This window comes from Cricetulus griseus, chromosome 4, assembly GCF_003668045.3.
Source record: "Cricetulus griseus strain 17A/GY chromosome 4, alternate assembly CriGri-PICRH-1.0, whole genome shotgun sequence".
Lineage (NCBI taxonomy): Eukaryota > Metazoa > Chordata > Mammalia > Rodentia > Cricetidae > Cricetulus > Cricetulus griseus.
In genome coordinates this window covers 74953757-74975776 of record NC_048597.1, presented here as the reverse complement: position 1 = coordinate 74975776, position 22020 = coordinate 74953757, and the positions used below count along the sequence as shown (strand labels likewise).

Genomic DNA, 22020 nt, shown 5'->3' with positions numbered 1-22020 from the left:
CAGATGCTGTGTGTACATCTGATGGCCACTTTCAGATCCATGACCCCATGCTTATGCTGTGACAGACACTCCAATTTTATAATGTTCTCATGGATTTTTATCTTCTGGCTTCTGCAGACTCATGTTCTTGTGTGCACCTTTGATGATTCTCAGTGCTCTTGGGAAACAAAATGGAATCGATACAGTGATGGAAATGTGGTGATTGCTGCATTTGTGCCTCTTTCTATTTACAACATCTATAACAGAACCATTGATTTTCATGTTAAAAACCCATATTTCAGACAGTAAGTGCTCTTAAAAAATTCATTCATTTTCAGAATTCAGTTTCATTATCCTCAAGTAATTTGGATGCACATCAATGTCACTTTTATTTCCCTTCCAGGCTTTCCACTCTTGCTGTTAACTGTGTATTTTTTCAGGTGTGTTTCTCTGTTCACCCATTTTCTTCTCTCTACCATAAATGAGGAGTGTGAAACAGATGCAGTCAGAAAGACTCACTGATGTTGATGTTAGTCACTGAGGGCCATTTCTTAGTTAGTTGAAACCTGTAGGATTAGAGGAGAGTGGCAGACAAATTGGTAGAATTGAGTGGACTCTGCTGAAGAGAAAAGCCTTCGTAGGATGCTCGTGAAAGATGCAAGATATGTTTTATTCCATGTAGACATTTCTATAGATGTAGTATTCATGTTTTAATATCTGAAATGGAGGAAGATGGTACTCATACAATGTAGAACACAAGCCTGCAAAAATGAAATGCAGTTCCTAGTGGAGAGGCAGCTGATAGACAAGTAGAAGTGAAGATAAAGTTAGGTTCTGGTTATGATTGTGTTGTTCCTGAAATGGGTGTAAATTGCTAAGTCACCAGGGGAGGGAGAGTAGGGAATGAAAAATGGTCAAGTAGAAACTTTGGTAAGTACTAAGAATGTCCTGACAACTTAAGCTTAAATGGACCAGTGTGTCCACAGAAATCCAATAATAGTTTTATGCTCATGTGATTACATGCAGGAAATGGATTTATTTAGCCCTTTTTGGTCTTCAGTTTATTTTCCTCACAGTTTCATCAGATGTGTATAGGTATGTTAATTCTGATCTGCACAAAAATGGTAATTAAATGTGAAGCCAGTGATGTGATCCATTACAGAATTTTTTTGCTCAATCTCTTATTTGGATATCTTTCATGTAATAATTAAAATGATAATAAGCAAACAATACCTATGGTCTGTTATTGTAAAGAAAAATTTATAGAGAGGTTATGCAAATTGTTCTTGAGATTTTTCCAACTTCAAAAAGTAATATAATAGTACATAACTATGTTATTTCAGTTCTGGCCCTATCACTACTTAATTCTTTATCCTGCAATGGATATTTTCTAAATATTTTGGATAAAGTTATTATTATTTAGTTGTAATTTAAAACATCTTTTAAATCTAAGTGATATTTTACAAATAGGTATGCATTCATTTCAATGTATTTACATAACTAGGTACACTTTTATGCAAAATTTGAAACATTTGTTTTGGTTGGGGATATTATATGTTTTGTCTAGCTCTCCAAATGTCATGGTTATTTTGTGGTGAAATTGGGTATCATATGGGTTGCATAATTACTTCAGGCTTTTTAAAGCAACTTTTGTGCATTATGAATATTTATAATTTTCTGTTTAAATATATATTATTATTTTAATTGTTATGCTCAGTACTGGGTTGTATTATCACTTTACCAGTGCAGTTATTATTAGGTGGTTTACAGTCCAGTGTCTTATATTTCTGTTTTTAACCTTTTTAGATTTTTATACTTCACCCAAATGTTCTTCTTTTTCCATGAATTTAACATTGGTTATGGTATGGAAAGAGGAATGAGAAATGGGCTGACCCATGATTTCCCCTTTTAAGACATCACCTGAACACCTTTAGGTGTTTATGCAGATGTATCCTAACATTTTGAGAGGAACAAGTAGGTGCTGTAGAAAGGGCAGCAGTCAGGGTGCCTTATAAAAGGGTCCCTCAACATGGTCCAAAATAAACAAAACTAAACAGATGAAATAATTCTGATCATAATACAGACATTTGATGAAAACATTCCTGATAGATGTGTGTCATGTGAGGGGAATCTCATCTGCAATACATAAAGTCAGACTCTTAGGATTAATACAATTCCTATTGAAAGTGTAGTAAAAACATAATTGGGACAGTTTTCCTTTATTTTATGAAAATAATAGGAAAGAAAACCATGCAAGGAACCCGTGGCTGTGTTTGTGTTGGGTGTTAGAAGATGGAGGATTTGTGTCACTATTGTAAATACAGGAGTTTGATGGAAACACTTGAGATATTTTGAGGTTACCAGTGTAAGTTTAGCATCAGCTACTATCAGTCTTTTATTACAGTGTTGTGGGTTCATTTCAGAGGAAAAGTTTGAGCAACTTGGAAAGTTTTAGCATCACTTTTAGAGTGAATTATGTTTTTTAGTAAGATGAAATGTGAATCTATGCTGGTCTGGACCATGTTCCAGAGCCTTCAAAAATAAGATAAATTGAATCAGCTGTTTGTTAGATTAGACTACTGCATAAGAGCAAGTACCCAGGGCTTTGTAAGAGAAGGCAGCTGACATCCAATGACCCAGTGTGGGATTCCTGAATAATTTCCCAAATCCATGAATTTGGGTTCAGCATGTCCTGCAGCCCCTTTAAATAAGGGAACATGCATGGTTAGTGCACTGAAGAACACATTCTATATGTAAGAAGTACTCTTTGAGGAAGAGAGGATGCTCTATAATTGATAAAAATCAGCTTTTAGACTTGACCCGAGCATTTAAGATTAGCTGCTTTCTTCCAGATGTTGATAGGCACTACAATGCTGTAGTAAGCTAAAGTATATGGGGATACTGAGCCCTATCCATTTATTACAAAGACAATCAGGAGTGAAAAATTGTTCTCTAAATAATATGTCATATGATTAAACATAAGTTTTTGAGGATTAACAACCTGAAATTTGCTAAAGAGACACATTGAATATTTTAAAGGTTCTCATCCTTTTTCTGGATGGATGTTTAAGACTACATATTTAGTAAAGAATATATACTGGTTCTGTTATATTGAAGCCTTTTTAAATTGATGTCAAAGTTTAATATTTGGCTTGTAAAGAATCTCTGACTCTCAGGCCATTAATGTGCTATTATTGTGAGCATAGTCAGCAGGCTTTGTTGTCCTGACTGTCCTTTCCCTTGCAAGAACTAAGGGAATTTTCAGTGTTTTGACTCTCTTCATTGTGGACTCTACACAATGATGAATTCAACTTACATTATATACAGGTTTTCATAATTGTTAATATTATTTTACAGACTTTAATATCATATATATTACCTTTATATCTCAAAATCTATGTACCTAAAACCACTTATAATGTTGGACTTTGCAAATGTTTTGCAGGTTTTTTTCCTGATCATGGAAACATCCATATATCTTAATCTTTTATATGAGTCTTTCATTTCAAAACTGATTTCAAGCATTACATCATTCCACCATTTTTATTTGTCAACACCTTAAGACATAATGAGCTTAAGACACATAAATTTACAATCCATTGTAAATTTACATTCTATTGTGAGAATATTTATTGAGGAGTTTCTCATTCTTTTAATCTCCCAACGACAGAACATTTAAAATTCATACCTGTTCACAGTAAGGAACAAATGAAATTATTAAACTTATAAACACTTGGAAAGTTGTTTCTGTTGAGAGCTTTTTGACCCAGAATTGGTCACATTGAAAATTTTTTACTCGTTATGTATGAAGACAATTTTGCATATATAGATATCCCTTCCCACATTTAAAACTACTGGCTTGTCACATTCTGTCTTTTTAAAGATATAATTACATTTACTAATCCTGTTGTAGTTGTTCAATCCAGTGGATTTGATGGTATGAAGATGGACTCCTGTTTAGCTTAAAAGATAAGTCAAAAACCCTGTGTAGGATCTGTATACTCTCAGTCATTCAATTATTTGTTTTTAGTGAGTCTTTAGTGGTTAGAAATATCCTTAAAATAATGAACTTCATTTATGTCTATATATACATTCATATATATATATATACATATATATATATATGTTAGATTTAAAGGCACATATTTGCATAAATCTTTTTCTTAAAAATGACTTTATTCTTCTGTCATACAATACATCACAAGTATAGCTTTCCCTGCATCCACTCCTACCAGGCCTCTCTTCCCTTCTCAGATTCATTGCTCCTGTTTTTCCCTTAAGAAAAAAAGTACTCCTCCCAGTTGATATCACAGTGTAAGGAGATGCAATAATTTCACGATTAACCCCTCCTATATGGCTGGATGAGGCATGTCAATAGGAGGAAAAATATCTCAGGATCAGGCAGTAGAGTCAGAGACACTCCATATCCACTGTTAGTAATCCAACAATACCCCCAGATAATAACCACAGCAGGTATGTGGAGGGTCTAACATACACCCGCACAGGCTCCATGGTTGCCGCTTCAGTCTCTGTGAGCCCCTATGACTAGTGAATAATTGATTCTGTGTGTCAACTGACCATTTGTCATGTGTCTTGGTGTCCTCAAACTCTCTGGCTCCCACAATCCTTCCTCCTCCTCTTTTGTCATTTCTTTGAGGTCAGCCTACTATTTGCCTGATGGGCTCTGCATCTATTTCCATCAACTGCTAGAGGAAAGAAAGGACATTGTTCACTATGAAAAAATATCTTGGCATGAAATAATAATTTTTAAAGTTAATTTATAATGATAAGGGATACAGATCATATTGGAGAACAATAACTGGTTATACAAAAGGGAGATTCAATATGCTAGTTATTTCCACACAGTGTAAATACTAGTAGTTCTGCTATGTGGATCTTCTTATCAGAAGATATCTCCAGTGCTATCAGTTCAACTCAGGTTTTCTCACAATGACTTATAGATACACTCAAGGCTTTTAGGGGATGAAACCATCACTTACTCTATATGCCAGGCATTCAAATTATACCCATTACAGTGAAGATACAAGTTTATTTGGTCGTGGAATTACAGCATTGAAATTCTAAAAGCCATTGAATGACACTGGTAAGCAGGATGATATGGGTCTTCTTCAGCAATATTGATGAAATTTTTTTCGCAGGTTCAAATTGCAGAACTACCAGTGTTCTTTGTCTTTCATATTTGCCATTGAGGAGATCAACAGGAACCCTCATCTTTTACCCAACACATCTCTGGGATTTGATCTCTATGATGTCCAAAGAAGTGAATGGGGTATTCTCACAGAAGCTTTCTTTTGGCTCACAGGAATAGGAATTGGCATTCCCAACTATAGATGTAGAAGGGAGAGCAAGGCTGTTGCTCTACTTACAGGGGCATCATGGTTAACTTCTGCACGCATTGGAAGACTGCTGAATCTCTACAAATATCCACAGGTGAGGGATATGACTGTGAGGAAAAAAGAAAATGGTATTGTAATGAGGATATTTCTACTGTTTTATCATGTAAAGGGGAGAGGCCCATCTCTTGTCTATTAAAGAGAAGTCAGGCATTTGTTTATGTAGCTTCATATACTTTGCTTGGGATAGAGAAAATGAGTAGGTACTCAGAAAACTCCATGTCTTGTCAGGAATTCTCAGTAAAAGTCTTCAGGAATGAGATAGGATTTTAAAACAACATGAACAGAATTTGACAATATAAATCCTAAGTGGAGTCTCATGTCTAAGTTTGTTTCATATATCATTGGTTTAACTCTGGTTTCTGATTTGATTCCCTTCAGCTTAGTTTTGGACCTTTTAACACTCTCCTGAATGACAGAGGCCAGTTCCCTTATGTCTACCAGACAGCTCCAAAGGACTCATCTCTGTCACTTGGCATTATCTCTTTGCTGCTTCATTTCAGCTGGACCTGGGTGGGGCTGGTCCTCATAGATAACCATAAAGGAAGTAAGATTCTCTCAGACATGAGAGGAGAGATGTACAGGAATAGAGTGTGTATAGCCTTTGTAAAAATGGCTCCAGAGAACTTGTTTTTTTATGACACTTCATTCATGGAGACTATTAATGTGATTGAGAAGTCATCTGCAAATGTGGTTATCATTTATGATGACAGGGAGTCTTTACATTGCTTAATAATACGTTCGTTGCATTTTGTAAAAACATGGAAAGTCTGGGTCATGAATGCAAAATTTGATAGCAGTATCTGTTTTGAACCTTTTATTTTTGATTCATTTCATGGCACTCTCCTTTTTACCCATCACCATGATGAGATTTCTGACTTTAGAACGTTTATTCAGGCATATACCCCTTCTAAATACCCAGATGACCATTATCTTGATATTTTCTGGAAAAATTGGTTCAATTGCTCTTTATCTCTACCTGATTGTAAAGTATCTGCTAACTGTCAACCAAATGTTTCTTTGGAATTGCTTCCTTCAAATTTATGGGAAATGTCCATGACTGAAGCAAGTTACAATATATATAATTCTGTGTATGCTGTGGCTCAAACTCTCCATAAGATGACTGTCAAACAAGTAGAAATTGAACCTCATGGAAATGGGGAGAGGAATATCTACCCCTGGGAGGTAATTTCTCTTTCAATGCATTTTAACAATAGCACTGTGACATACAAAGGCTTTGTAAAAACACTTATTATACAACTGTACTTTGTGGGTGATTTCATATGTAAAGGACATATGTAATTTCTTCTCTAAATATCATTGTAGACACATGTACAAGATGAATGGGTGGCAAAAATAAGGATCAAATGTGTGTATGTCAATATGCACTTTGAGTTACAAATGACCACATAATCTTCTCCTGGTAACATGCTTTTTGGGGGGGTTTCTATTTCCATCATTCCCTCAGTTTGTGTTTTCTTTATTGTCTCTGTTTCAATTTTCAGATTTTGAATTGTTACCTTCATCTGTTTGATTGTTTTTTCTTGGCCTTCTCTAAGAGATTTGTTGATTTCTTGTATTTTTTATTTGTTTTTTCTTCCATTTCTTTCATGAATTTTTCTCATATCCTCCTTGAGGGCCTCTATCATTTTCATGAAGTTGTTTTTAAGGTCATTTTCTTCATCATCTATTTTGATATGGTCAGGTCTTGCTGGTGTAGGGTCCCTAGACTCCAGAGGTGTCATATTGGATTTTTTGTTGTTGAATGAGATTTTATATTGTCTTCTTCCCAACTCTTCTTCCAGTGGGTGCAGAAGAAGTCTCTTCCTCTCCTTTTGGGTACTGGACCAAGGTTCCCTTCCATTGGGTACAAGCAGGTTTAATACTCTGATGGCTCTCCTCTTCCCGTAGATGGAGACTGGACTAGTAGAGGGGCCTTGGCAGTCTCTGCATAGGCTGGGCCCTGCTGGGATGGGATCCTCTGTAAGCTGTCCTTAGGTCTCAGCTGGCTCCAAGCAGGGCAGATGAAGGAGGGCCAGAAACAGGCCCACTCTTACCTAGTCCCATGGGCAGAGAAAAGGACTAGGATGTAGGCAGTCTCTGGGTGAACTAGACCCTGCCACTAGACCCTCAGTGCTCTGAAATTTGAGCATTTTCCTTTAGTAATTAGATGTGACTAGCATTTGCAAATTTTGGGTATGTGCTTCAATAACCATTCCGGTTAATCCTGTTTTGTGTTTGTGTGCCTATCAGTGCTTTCTTTTGACACTCATTGACAGTAAGGAAACATATTGATTGTGTAATTAGGGGGGTTCATCATTAAAATCATTAATACCTTGTCACATTTCGTGTCAGGAATTATAATCAATGTGAGATGCCATTTTATTTGGTTCTGTTAATATTTCTGGGAATAAATTTGTCATAAGATTCTACATCCCTTTCAGCTTCATCCTTTTCTCAAGAAAATCCAGTTAAAAAATGGTGCTGGACACCATGTAGTATTGGATTCCCAAATGAAATTAGATGAAGAGTATGATATTCTCAACTTCTGGAATTTCCCAAATGGTCTCAGGCAAAATATGAAAGTTGGAACATTTTCTTCAAAGGCTCCCCATGTTCACCAACTGTTTTTGTCTGATCATATGATACAGTGGGCCACAGGATTTACAGAGGTTTGTTCAATCTTATGTCATTGAATTGATCACTATGTAAATAAACATTTGATTCCTGATTTAATGATTTCTGGTTCTTTACACATGACTAACACTATATACAAAACAACTGTCAAAATGAGGATTATTTTTGTCTTAAAATGTTCAATGTATTATTTGTTTTTCCTTACATTTCTTCAATGACAAATATTTCATGTGATAAATTGATTGTATATTTATTAAGTTTTATCTCTGTCCTGAATCTACACTGAGAAGATGTTTCACTTGACTCAGAAAATAGGAAATATCAGTACATGGCCACTTGCCCTTTTGCCTTCCAGCCTAAGAAAATCCTTTTAGTATGGAGGGCACATTTCCATTGGTTAATTTTCTTCCTGCTGAGAAATGAAAATGTTGATCCAGCATTCAAAAACACATACCAAACAGAAGCAACCTAAGATCATAGAGTTAATAGGATCTGAGATGGCAAGTATAGTCCATCAAGATTCAGGTAGTCCTGGCTGCAGTAGCCTGAGAAAGTTATTCACATTGTTTTTCAGTCAGGAAGTAGAGGTGAATACTGCTCTTCTAAATTTTACTTGTTTCATTCTTCCAAGGACAATAGTCATTGATAATGCTGCATATGTTTAGAGTATGTCTTCTTTTTTTTTCATCATCTCTCATAGAAAGGACCAATGACTTGTTGACAGTACAATTCTGCATCCTTTCAAGTTTATGTCCAAAGAGACATTAAATATCACTATTATAAAATAAGTTGCTTCCTCTGGCCATTACAATACACGCAGAAGGAACACTATGGCATTGTAATTGCCCTTCCCAACACCTATTCAATGATATAACTTCCTATTATTTTGTCCAACCTCTTATATTCCTGCAACTCTCCAGAGTATGTTGTCATTAGACCATTGTTTTAATACATTGAGCACTGTAGGGAATACCATATTGAAGTAGAAGTATCAGTACCATAATCATCAGTTGTAATATAAAAACCTGTGATATCATTCATTGTTCAAAATTGAAAAATAATCTTTATTATTTTAACACTGTCTCCTCCTGAGTATTTTCTCAGATATATTTAATTCTCAGCTTCCTAGCTCTACATGCAGTGAGAGCTGTGTTCCTGGATTTCGAAAATTACACCTAGAGGTGGAGCCTAACTGTTGCTATGATTGTGCTCCTTGTCCAGAAAATGAGATTTCCAATGAGACAGGTAAGTGTCAACCTCACATAGGTATTTCACAACTCTCCACGGTGTACTGTGATGTCTAAGCAGGTGGAAATGTTCTGTGAAGAAATTGCAGAGATAAGCAGTATTCTTTTATTTAAAAGGAACAATGTTTCAATTCATTGTATCATCATTTTAATTTGCATCCTGGCAATTGAAGTTCATAATTGATCAATGTTGTTTGTTCTCTCTAGTCATTAATCTTTGTAGAATACCCCCTTTCCATCCTAGTCTGCTTCATTTTACATTAGCATTTAAAACTGTATAAGCCGGGCGTTGGGGGTGCACACCTTTAATCCAAGCACTCGGGAGCCAGAGGCAGGCAGATCTCTGTGAGTTCAAGGCCAGCATGGTCTCCAGAGCGAGTGCCAGGATAGGCTCCAAAGCTATACAGAGAAACTCTGTCTCAACCCCCCCCCCAAAAAAACCCCACAGTATAAATCATAAACTTTCCTATAAATACTGATAATACTCCTTAATTATTGCATGCAATGACTCAATTTTGTATAATGTGTAAATGGAAGAATCATTGAATTAAGAATAGGAGTCTTACAGAATACTGCCATGTCACAACTAGTTGAAATGGCATCATCACTTCAATGAATGTTAGTGTTGAGATTAATCCAGACAGAGTTACACAGTCCTGTTCACAAAACAGCTCAAGACTAAAGTGCAAGGATCTGTTTCTCCTGGCAGATACTTGAATAATAGAAGTATCTTATGTCAAAATATATCCAAATAACATAAAAAGACAGTAAGTAATTAAAAACAGTGAATGTGTAGAACATACACAGACACAAATGTTGAATATGGAGAGAGAATTTTCCATCATTAACATTTCTGCCTAATGTGATTGTTTCTTCATTTATTAATTTAAATATTTTGGATCAATAATCATTCCTATAAACACTCAGAGACTTAAAAGTTCCTTCATTGAAACACAAATTTTCTAATTCTGGGGTGTCTTTAAATGTGACTATTTTAAAATGTGCATTTTAAGAGTGGGCATACAGACAATCATAAACTTCCTGTTCATATAAATGCTGCATTCACTTAGGTGACATGGTAAGTTCATGGATATGTGACATGTAAATCTTTGAGGAAACTTGAGATACCAACCACAAACCCTGAACAATTGCAGTTCAAGAAGACAATTCAAAACAGTTTCAGAAGAAGATACTAAAGCAGATGTTAAATGTTTCAAAACAGAGAATCTTACACTTCAATTCATGTAGAATGAGCTGTAACTATCTTTGAAAATACCATATTTAACACTCTATGAAATATTTGGCATTTTATACTCTTGCTTTTTACCAAATAAGACATGTGGTTGTGGCTATGATGAATCCATGCTGCACTAGAATCCAGTAGCATGTAAACACATGGGGACTGAAGAGAAGGAGCACCTTGAGGGTGAGAGCGCTGCATGAAGGACACACAATAAAAGGTACTCATGAGAGCTTGTTTGCAGGTTCTAGCAGGAGTGTGCAGCTGCATATACACCTTTGACCAAAGACTAGTCCTCCTCTGTTCTGGGAATGGTGCCCTATTTGACCAAGAATAACACTTGCAAAGGGATGCACAAGGACTGTTTAGGGAGGAAAGGGATTCCCACACAACCTGCCCTGTCAGCAGAATCAATACTGGCTATTAAATGCATTCCAGGTATCCAAGACACAATGCTCTACACCATCCCTTCAAGGAACTTTCTGGATTACATTACTCATGATTTTTTTTTCTGCTTCCATTCATTTGACTGCAAATTTCAAAATGTAATAGCTTTTTATCATATAGTAGTACTTTATTGTGTTATTGTACCACATTTTCTTTCTACACTCACTCTTAGGTTGTAGGGCCTCTTAGATGTTTCAAGATTTGGCTATTACAAATGAGGCTGATATGAACATAGTTGAGTAAATGTCCTTCTGATATGAGTGTGCAGTCTTTGTGAATATGCATAACAGTGGTATTTCTGGATTTTTGGGTAGACTAATTCCCACTTTTTGAGAAACTGACATACATTTTCCAAAGTGGCTGTAGAAGTTTGCATTCTCACCATCAATGGAGGAGTATTCTCCTTAGTCAACATCCTCTCCAGCATAAGCTGTCATCAGTGTTTTTGTTCTTAGCCATTCTGACTGGTGTAAAATAGTATCTCAGAGTTGTTTTGATTTGCATTCCTCTGATGGCTAAGGATGTTGAACAATTATTTAAGTGTCTTTCAGTCATTTGAGTTTTCTCTGTTTAGAATTCTGTTTAGATCTGTAACACATTTTAAATTTACACATATATGATGTTTAGTTTCTTGAGTTCTTTGTATATTTTTGGGATCAGTCCTCTGCCAGATGTATGGCTAGTGAAAACCTTTTCCCATTCTTCAGGCTGTTGTTTTGTCTTATTTACAGTGTCCTTTGCCTTACATAGATTCTCAGTGTCAGGAGGTCCCATTCAGTAATCATTGCCCTCAATGTCTTGCTACTGGTGTTATATGTAGGAAGTGGTTTTCTGTGACAATGCATTCAAGGATATTTCCTACACTTTCTTTTTTATAAATTTTATTTAAATTAGAAACAATCTTATTTTACATATCAATCACAGTTCCTTCTCCCTATCTTCCTCACATTCCCCACCCCCACCCTCACATCCCACCCCTCATGCACTCCCCAGTGAGGTTGAGGCCTTCCATGAGGGATCATCAAAATCTGTCAAGTCATTTGAGGCAGGGCCTAGGTCCTTCCCTGTGTGTCTAGGCTAAGAGAGTGGGACTTGTGCTCCTGAAGTCACTTTGTGCACTGGGGATACATCCTGCTTCCACTACCAGAGGTCCCATAGACTGCCTGGTGCTCCTTGCTAACACCCATGTTCAGGGTGGCTGGTTTGGCCATATGTTGGTTCCCCAGCAGTCATACTTGGGTAAATGAGTTCCCATTTGCTCAGGTCAGCTGTTTCTGTGGGTTTTCCCAGCATTGTCTTGACCCCTTTGTTCATCACTCCTCCCTCTATGAAACTGGATTTCAGGAGTTTGGCTCAGTGTTTATCTGTGGATCTCAGCTTCTGCTTTCAATAGCTACGGGATGAAAGCTCTAGAATGGCATTTAAGGTATTCATCATTCACATTATATGGGAAGGATTTAAGGCATCCTCTTTCCACACTCTCTTCTGTCAGGACCAGTGTACCTAGATTTATGTTGAAGTCTCTGATACACTTAGAGTTTTGTGCATGGGGATAGACATAGAACTATTGGCCTTCTTCTATATGTTGACATTCAGTTATGCAGTATCATTTGTTGAAGCTGCTTTTTTCCTATTGTATAATTTTAGATTCTTTGTCAAAAATAAGTTGCTTATATATGTGTGGATTAATATCAGGGTCTTTGATTCAATTCCTTTGTTGTACCTGTCTGGGTTAATGCCAATACCAAGCCATTTTCTTTATTTTATCTGTATACCAGAGCTTGAAGTCAGGGATGATGATGCTTCTGGAAGTTCCTTTATTTTAAGGGATTGTTTTGGCTATCTTGATTTTGTTTTTCCACATGAAATTGAGTATTGTTCTTTAAAGTTCTGTGGCAAATTGTGCTGGGATTTTGATGGGATTGCATTGAATCTGAAGATGCTTTAGATAGGATTGCCATTTTTAGTATGTTGTTCCCACCTATTCAAGAGCATGGGGGATCTTTCCATTTTCTGACATCATATTCAATATCTTTCTTCAAAGACTTAAAGTTCTTTTCATACAGGTCTTTCACTTTTTTTGGTTGACCTATCCCAATATAGTTTATGGTGTTTGTGACTACTGTGAAGTGCAGTGTTTTTTTTTTTCTCAGCCCATTTATTATCTGAATATAAGAGGACAACTGTTTCCTTTTTTAGATAATCTCTCATCCTCCCACATAACTGAATGTGTTTGTCAGCTGTATCGGTTCCCTGGTAGAACATTCAGGTCACTTATATATACTATCATATCATCTGAGGATAGCAAAAATCTGACCTCTTCCTTTCCAATCTGAATCTCCTTTGTCTCATGTCTTATTGCTCTAGCTAGAAATTCAAACACTATAATGAATAGACAAGGGTAGAGTGGAAAGCCTTGTTATTCCTGATTTTAGGGGAATTGCTTTGAGGTTTTTACCATTTATTTTGATGTTGGTTATTGAAGTGCCATATATAGTCTTTATTATGATTATGTATGTTCTTGTATCCCTTATCCCTCCAAGATCTTTATCATGAAGGGGTATAATATGGTGTATAACAGTGACAGATTATCATATGTTGAACCATCCCTGTATCTCTGGAATGAAGCCTAGTTGATCCTTGTGGATGATTTTTCTGATGTATTCTTGGATTCAGTTTTTTACAGTATTTTATTGTGTATTTTTCATCAATGTTTATGAGGGAGATTGTTCTTTAATTCTCTTTTTTAGTTGTGTTTGACTTATTTGGGTATCTGTAGCCTCATAAAAAGAGTTGGCAATATTCATTCAGTTTGTATTATATAGAACAATTGAGGAATATTGGTATTAGCTCTTCTTTGAAATTCTAGTAGAATTCTGTGCTGAAACCATGTGTTTCTGGGCTTTGTTTGGGGAAGATTTTTGATTTTTGTAAGGGATTATAGGTCTATTTAAATTATTTATATGGTGTTGATTTAATTTTAGTATGTGGTACCTATCAGAAGTTTGTCCATTTCCTTTACATTTCCCAAGTTTGTGGAGTACAGTTTTCTGAAGTATGACCCAAGTATTCTGTGAATTTGTGCATTGTGTGTTGTTATGACCCCATTATTTTTTCTGAACATGTTTACCTTGGAATTTCTCTCTCTGTCTTTTGGAAAGTTTGAATAAAGTTTGTTTATTTTGTTGATTTCCTCAAAGAAACCACTGTCTCATTTATTCTTTTTATTTGTTTCTGTTTTATTAATTTAAGCCCTCCATTTGATTATTTCCAGATGTGTACTCCTCCTGAGCGAGTTTTCTTGTTTTTGTTCTAGAGTTTTCAGGTGTGCTGTTAATTTGCTAGTGTGAGATTTCTCCATTTTTTGTAGGCACTTTCCTCTTAGAACTGCTGTCATAGTATCCCATAATTTTGGGTACATAGTGCATTCATTTTTATTGAATTCTAGAAAGTTTTTAATTTCTTTCTTTATTTCTTCCTTGACCCAATGGTGATTCGGTTGGGCTTGATTAAATTTCCATGAGTTTGTGGACTTTCTTCAATTAGTGTTGTTGTTGAATTCTAACTTTAAGCCAGGGTGACTAGATAAGATACAGGGCTTTTTTCCCAATTTTTCTTTGTATCTGTTGAGGTTTGCTTTCTTATGGAGTATGTGGTCAATTTTAGAGAAGGTTCCATGAGGTACTAAGAAGGTATATTCTTTTGTTTTGATATATATATATATATATATATATATATATATATATATATATATTCTTAAGCTCACGAGACATAACATCTGTTAGTTTCTTTATTTCTCTGTTAAGTTTCTGTCTGATAGTCCTGTCCAGATGTGAGAGTGGGGTGAAAAGCCTCTGACTATTAGTGTGTGGGCATTGGTGTGTGATTTAATCTTTAGTAATGTTTATTCTACACATGTGGGTGCCCTTGTATTTGGGCACAGCTGTTAAGAATTGAGGGTTTATCCTGATGGATTTTCCCATGATGAATATGAAATGTCCTTCTTCATCTCTGTTAATTTTACTTGGAAGTATATTTTGTGAGATATTAGGATAGATACTCTGGCTTGTTTCTTAGGTTCATTTGATTGGAAAATCTATTCCCAACCCTTTACTGTGAGTTAATGTCTGTTTTTGAAGTTAATGTCTGATGTATGCAGAAGAAGGATGTTACTCCTTTTGTATTCATTCTGTTAAGTCTTTGTCTATTTATAGGCAAATTGAGACCATTGTCATTAAGAGATATTAGTGACTATTGATTGTTATTTCCAGTTAGTTTTTATTTTATTCTTATTCTTGCTTATGTGTACGTGCTTTTCTTCTTTGAGTTTTGCTGGTGTGGGATTATCTATTGCCTGTGGTTTTTATGGTATAGCTAACTTAATTGGGTAGGAATTTTCTTTCCAGTACTTTCTGTAGGGCTGCATTAGTGGATAGTTACTGTTTAAAGCTGGTTTTGTAATGGAATATCTTCTATTCTCCACGTATTGTGATTAAAAGATTTGTTGGGTATAGAGTCTGGGCTGGCATCCATGGTCATCTATTTGTGTGGGTTTCTTCAGCATGGTATTGACTCCTTTGCTCATCACTCCTTCCACTCTACAAATGTACTCCAGGAATTCAGCTCAGTGCTTAGTTGTGAATTTCTGCTTCTTCTTCTATCAGCTACTGAGTGAAAGCTCTATGATGGCATTTAAGGTAGTCATTAATTCCAGGTTTTATTCTCATTTTTGTAAGATCATTCATATGAATATGTCTGTGTAATCTGCTTTTTGGTACCAGTGATAAATACTAAAAAGATAATCTTGGAAATAGCAACATTATTAATTCAATAATTAATAAATATGATTTCAAAAAATATAAAATTGAGCTGGGTAGTTGTGTCACATGCCTTTAATTCCAGCACTCAGGAGACAGAGGCAGGTGGATCTCTGTCAGTTTGATGACAGCTTGGTCTCTAGTATGATTTCCAGGACAGGATCCAAAGCTACAGAGAAACTATGTTTTGAAAAGCCAAATTCAGTTTCAAAATATTGACAATTTAAAAGAATGAAAATATGGAAGAAATACATTGATATTTATTTCCTGTTAAATTTAGATGAAAACTCACATATTATATCTGAGAAAATACCAAAAGGTAAGGTACTCCATCAAAAACTAAGTCTAATGCAAAAGTTTTATATTGCTGGGCATTAGGGGCACATGCCTCAATCCCATCATTCTAGACACAGAGGCATACAGATCTGCACGTATGTCCAAGACCAGCCTGATCTACAGAGTGTGTTGCAGGACAGCCAGTACCACACACAAAAATTCTGTGTTAAAAACTTTAAAATATAAAGGATATATATATATATATATATGTGTGTGTGTGTGTGTGTGTGTGTGTGTGTGTGTGTGTGTGTGTGTTAAATAAGACATTTTCCATTCCAATGACAAAATACTAAACAGTTCCACAGAAGGAAATTTTCATGCTTTCAAAACTTTGCTCATTTTTATTTTGCATGCACCTTTAGAAAATAATGAACTGGAGAATCCAATAAATACCATGGAAATAGGTAAATTTGGGCCCAATGACAGAGAACAACATTACATGGAAGATATTTGAGAACACATTTTCCTGATACTGAACTCACATGGCCAATTCACACTTGAGGTGTTTTATGTTAGGTTTATGCAACATAATTCAGTACTTTATGACCGTATAAATAGTTTAAGGTTGGTACTTAAATACAAAAATATCTAAGTATAAAGATGAAGAGAATAGAATTCTTCACATCAAGTCCCCCCAAAAGACAATGGGCAGAATCTATATGGGATTATTGATTTCAGACCATTTAGGAATTTTCACTACTGAGGACAAATTTGCTTGAGACTAAAACACTGAGGGCAAGAGTTGTATGTAACATTCCAGACAGCTGCTGCTGGGAAGTAAATTGGGGTAAGAGGGTGCCTGAGCATGGATTCAAGATAATTTTTTTTCCTGACCAGATATGGATAATTGTGTGAAGTGTCCAGAAAGTCACTATGCAAATGCACAGCAGAACCACTGCCTTGAGAAAGCTGTGACCTTCTTGTCTTATGAAGATCCCTTGGGGAAGGCACTCTCCTGCATGTCCCTGGGCTGCTCTCTTCTCACTGCTGGTATTCTTGGTGTTTTTGTGAAGCACTACCACACTCCTATTGTCAAGGCCAACAATCGATCTCTCACTTGTATCCTTCTCATCACTCTGAACTTCTGTTTTCTCTGTCCCTTGTTCTTCATTGGCCATCCCAACACAGCCATCTGTGTCCTGCAGCAGAGCATATTTGCAGTTTTGTTCACGGTGGCTCTCTCCACAGTCCTCGCCAAAACTCTTACTGTGGTTCTGGCCTTCAAGGCCACTGTTCCAGGGAGAATGGTAAGGTGGCTAATGACATCAAGGGCCTCTAACTTCATCATTCCCTTTTGTACCCTCACGCAACTTGTGTTATGTGGAATTTGGCTGAGCATCTCTCCTCCCTTTGTTGACTTAGATGCTCACAGTGAACATGGACACATCATCATTGTGTGCAACAAGGGCTCAGAGCTTGCCTTCCACTGTGTCCTTGGATACCTCTGCTGCTTGGCACTTGGAAGCTACACTATGGCCTACCTCTCCATGAACCTACCTGACACATTCAATGAAGCCAAGTTCTTGACATTCAGCATGTTGATGTTCTTCTGTGTGTGGGTCACCTTCCTTCCTGTCTACCACAACACCAAGGGCAAGGTCATGGTGGCCATGGAAGTCTTCGCTATCTTGTCTTCTAGTGCAGGCCTTCTGGGCTGCATCTTTGCTCCCAAGTGCTACATAATTTTGTTAAGACCAGAAAGGAACTCACTGCATTTCATGAAGAGCAAAGCACATTCTAGAATAAAATTTTAACATACAACTTTTCCATGTATTTGTTAGTGACATAAAAATCTTTAGAAATGTTAAACAACATTCCAATGGCAGCAATAATGTTACAGATGCAGAATATATTTTTATTGGTTTTATGTGTTGATGAAATCCAGTTTTATGCTCTCATTTCATATATACATTTTTCCCTACATTAGAAGCTCAGTTTCCATAAATTCATTTTATATCTATTAGTAGTAAAGTGTAAAGAAATGAGTTGTATATTATTCTTTACCTTTTCAAAAAATTATAACTTTGCCTGTGGTGTAACAAATATTTCTTTATGATTTGATATGTTACTTGAATACATCCTCCTTTTATTTCATGTATGCTCTCACCCTGAAGAAAGACACATTGTAAAAAGTAAATCACATTTTGACAAGATTGAAGTATTTTGCCAACTGATTGCTTAATGAGGTACATGCTACTGGAGGATGAAGCCCAACTTAAATTTTTAGATTGTAAACTAAATTCAGGTATCACAAAACTGGTTCCTCCATGTTACAGATAGTTATAGAAAGTTTGCATTAAATCTATAAAGAATGTCAAGAGCCCAGCCATATCTATATCATCAGAACTTAGACTCATTTCTTTTTCTGTCTCTGATTACCTGTGCTGCTGACCATGCCAGTTTTGGTGTAGTCACAGGGAAGGATAAGGGTGTAGGATAAATGGCAAGAGAGAGCTGTGCACACACTCTTTTTGGGTTCAGCCAGCTTTGGGAAGAATTCTGTGACCAGACTTCTCAGAATGACAATCTGGTTATTGATTGCTCGTTTGAGTATAACTCCCCAATAAATTACCAATTTTAACCTATTTTGGGTTCCATTCATGTTCCTCACTAACTCTTAATGTCTAAATAGTGGTTTGTGTACTCTCCTGTACACAGTACTTCATTTTTTATTAATTGATCTACATTCTTCCAGCTGAAAATCTATTGTGTAAATCCTGCACATTTATGAATACCCATTTCTCAAAATTCATCACTAGTTCATTAAAGCTCTCCAATTCTCTGAGAACAACACTTTTTGATCCTCTCCTTTCTTGTATATTGAAATTTGTATGAATATGTAAGATTGTCTGTGTTATATGTCATGTATGTCATTATGTCTCTCTAATCATTCTTTTTAATAATACAGAAGCTGTAAACTTACAAGAATAATGTAGGGGACAAATTGTTTCAAACTGTGTACTTAAATTTAAAAGCTAGATTCTATCTTTGGTACATCTGTATGCATTTTTTCATCTATTTATCTATTTATTTAAACTTCTTTAATGTTTTACATCCTAAATGTAGTTTCCCCTCACTCCTTTCATTCCACTCCCCTCCCCACTAACTCTCCTCTCTACCAGATACATTCCTCCTCCATTTCCCTTCAGAAAAGAGCAGGGATAACCAGCATAGCAAACCAAACATAGCATATCAAGTTGCAGTAAGAGAAGTCATGACCTTTCATATTAAGGCTAAATGTACCAATCCAGTAGGAGGAGCTGGGTCTCAATAGCAGGCAAAAGAGTTAGAAACAGCCTCTACTCTCACTGTTAGCAATCCCAAATGCAGATTAAGCTGCACAAATCGATATAAGGCAAAAAATAAAATTATCATTTCAGAATAGGACAGTTAAAGAGACACATAAAGAAACAGAAAGTAAATGTCTATCCCCACTGATTTCTTTTTATGTTACCATCTCCTCTTGGTCATGTGGCTTTCCATGAAGTGTGTCAATACATCCAGTGATACAAATGGAGAAGTATCACTTACTTTTATTTCCTGGGCAGGTCTTCATCTCTGCAGGGCTCACTGAAGAAGTTGGAACTTTGTTCTCAAATCATCTGAGTTATAATACACTGATCATAAGAGATATGAAAATTCATTTTTAAAATTATCTCTTGTTCTTATTTAGATATTTAATAAATACCTGTTCATAGAAAATACACCAACACAGATAATATGCTAGGATGGAGACTGACACAAAAGTAAAATTTATGCAAATGAGAAATGTCAAATTTATTCTTCTATCAACAACAAATCCAAGTAGTATGGTAGAACATCAGCTACAACAAAGATGTTAAAAGTAGACAGGTATAATAATAGAATCTAATTGAAAAACCTGATATTAACCAACACAGCTAAAAACACCTGATTTTTGACAAAGAAGCTTAAGTTATAGAATGGAAAAAAGAAAGCATCTTCAACAAATGGTGCTGGCATAACTGGATGCTGGCATGTAGATGATTGCAGATAGATCCATACCTATCACCATGCACAAAATTTATGTCCAAATGGTTTAAGGCCTCAACATAAATCCACCCACACTGAATCTCTTAGAAGAAAAAGTGGGAGGTATCCTTGAATGAATTGGTACAGGAGATCACTGCCTGAACATAACACAAGTAGCACAGACATTGAGATTGACAATTAATAAATGGGACCTCCTGAGACTGAGAAGCTTCTATAAGGCAAAGGACACAGTTAACAAGAAAATACAGCAGCCCACATGATGTGGATAGATCTTCACATGATTTCCAAAATATATAATGAACTTAAGAAGCTAGTCTCCAAAATACCAAACAATCCAATGAAAAAGTGGGATGCAGAACTAAATAGAGAACTTGAAATAGAGAAATCAAAATGCCTGAAAGACATTTAAGAAAGTGCTCAACATCCTTAGCCATCAGGGAAATGCAAATCAAAACAACTCTGAGATACTATCTCACACCGGCCAGAATGGAAAATCAAAAAACGCCAATGACAATCTATGCTGGACAGGATGTGGAGAAAGAGGAACACTCCTCTATTACTGGTGGGAGTGCAAACTTGTACAACCACTTTGGAAATCAGTATGGCAGTTTCTAAGGAAAATGAGAATCAGTCTGCCTTAAGATCCAGTAATTCCTCTCTTGGGCATGTACACAAAGAATATACGTTAATACAACAAGGACATATATTCAACTATATTCATAGCCATGTTTTTTGTAATAACCAGAACCTGAAATCAACCTTTATGCCCCTCAGCTGAAGAATGAGTGGAGAAAATGTGGTATATTTACACAATGGAGTATTAGTGGAAAAAAACAACTGAACCTTGAAATTCTCAGGCAAATGGATGGAACTGGAAGAAAACATCCTGAGTGAGGTAACCCAATCACAGAAAGACAAGCAGAGCATGTACTCACTCATACACCAATATTAGACATAGAGAAAAGGATTACCAGTCTACAATCCACACCACCAGCAAAACTAGGAAAAAAGGAGGACTCAAAGAAAAGAACACATTGTCCTCTGATTTGGGGGAGGGGAAGAAGCCCTGAGCAAATTTGGAATACTGGGGGGAGAGAGGAGGACTGTGGGAAAAAGAAAGGGGAGAAAGGGAGGGGGAGGAGAACAGGACTGAGACAGGGGAGGAATAGAGGAGGGCAAGAAAAGAGATGCCTTGATAGAGGGAGCCAGTATAGGTTTGAAAAGAGGTCTGGCACAGGGGAAAAGTCAGGGTATCCATAGGAATGATCCCAACTAAGAATCTAGGCAGTGGTGGAGAGGCTGCCTTTGATGCCCTTCCCCTATAATGAGATTGATGACTATCTTGGTTGCCATTCCTAGAGCCTTCATCCAGTAGCTGATAGAAACAGAAACAAGCACTCACAGGTAATCACTGAGCCATACTCCTGGAATCCAGTTGTGGAGAGGGAGGAGGGATGAGGAAAGGAGCCAAGATTGTGCTGGAGAATGGTGCAGAAACAGTTGATCTGACCTAGTGAGAGCATGGAGACCCTAGTTGTAATGCTGGGGAACCAGCATTGGACCTAACCAAGTCCTTTGAATGTAGTTGCCAGTTAGGAGGTTGAGACAGTCTATGGGACCTCTAACAGTGGAGCCAGTGTTTATCCCTAGAGCACAAATGGATTTTGGGTGCATATTCCCTATGGAGGGATACTATTGCAGCCCAGATACAAAGAGGGCCTAATCCCTCCCGGAAATGATGTGACAGACTTTGATGATACCCTGTGGAAGGCCTCACTATCCTTAGGGAGTAGGTGAGAGTGGGTTGGGGATGGTCAGTGTGGAGGATGGGAGGACGAGGTAATGGTGGGATTGATATGTAAATAAAAGTGCTTCAAAAACAACAAAAAATG

General features: G+C 36.5%; 1 protein-coding gene across 1 annotated transcript in view; it reads left to right on the top strand.

Moving 5' to 3' along the window:
• Positions 1-17871, top strand: part of LOC100770839 (vomeronasal type-2 receptor 116) — a 55164-nt gene extending 37293 nt beyond the window's left edge. The window contains exons 2-7 of the mRNA XM_027413393.2: positions 118-284; positions 5130-5430; positions 5775-6578; positions 7838-8065; positions 9152-9275; positions 16955-17871. Coding sequence (XP_027269194.1) covers positions 118-284; positions 5130-5430; positions 5775-6578; positions 7838-8065; positions 9152-9275; positions 16955-17871 — 2541 coding nt within the window. The remainder of the gene's footprint in view (positions 1-117; positions 285-5129; positions 5431-5774; positions 6579-7837; positions 8066-9151; positions 9276-16954) is intronic.
• Positions 17872-22020: the final 4149 nt, after the last annotated feature.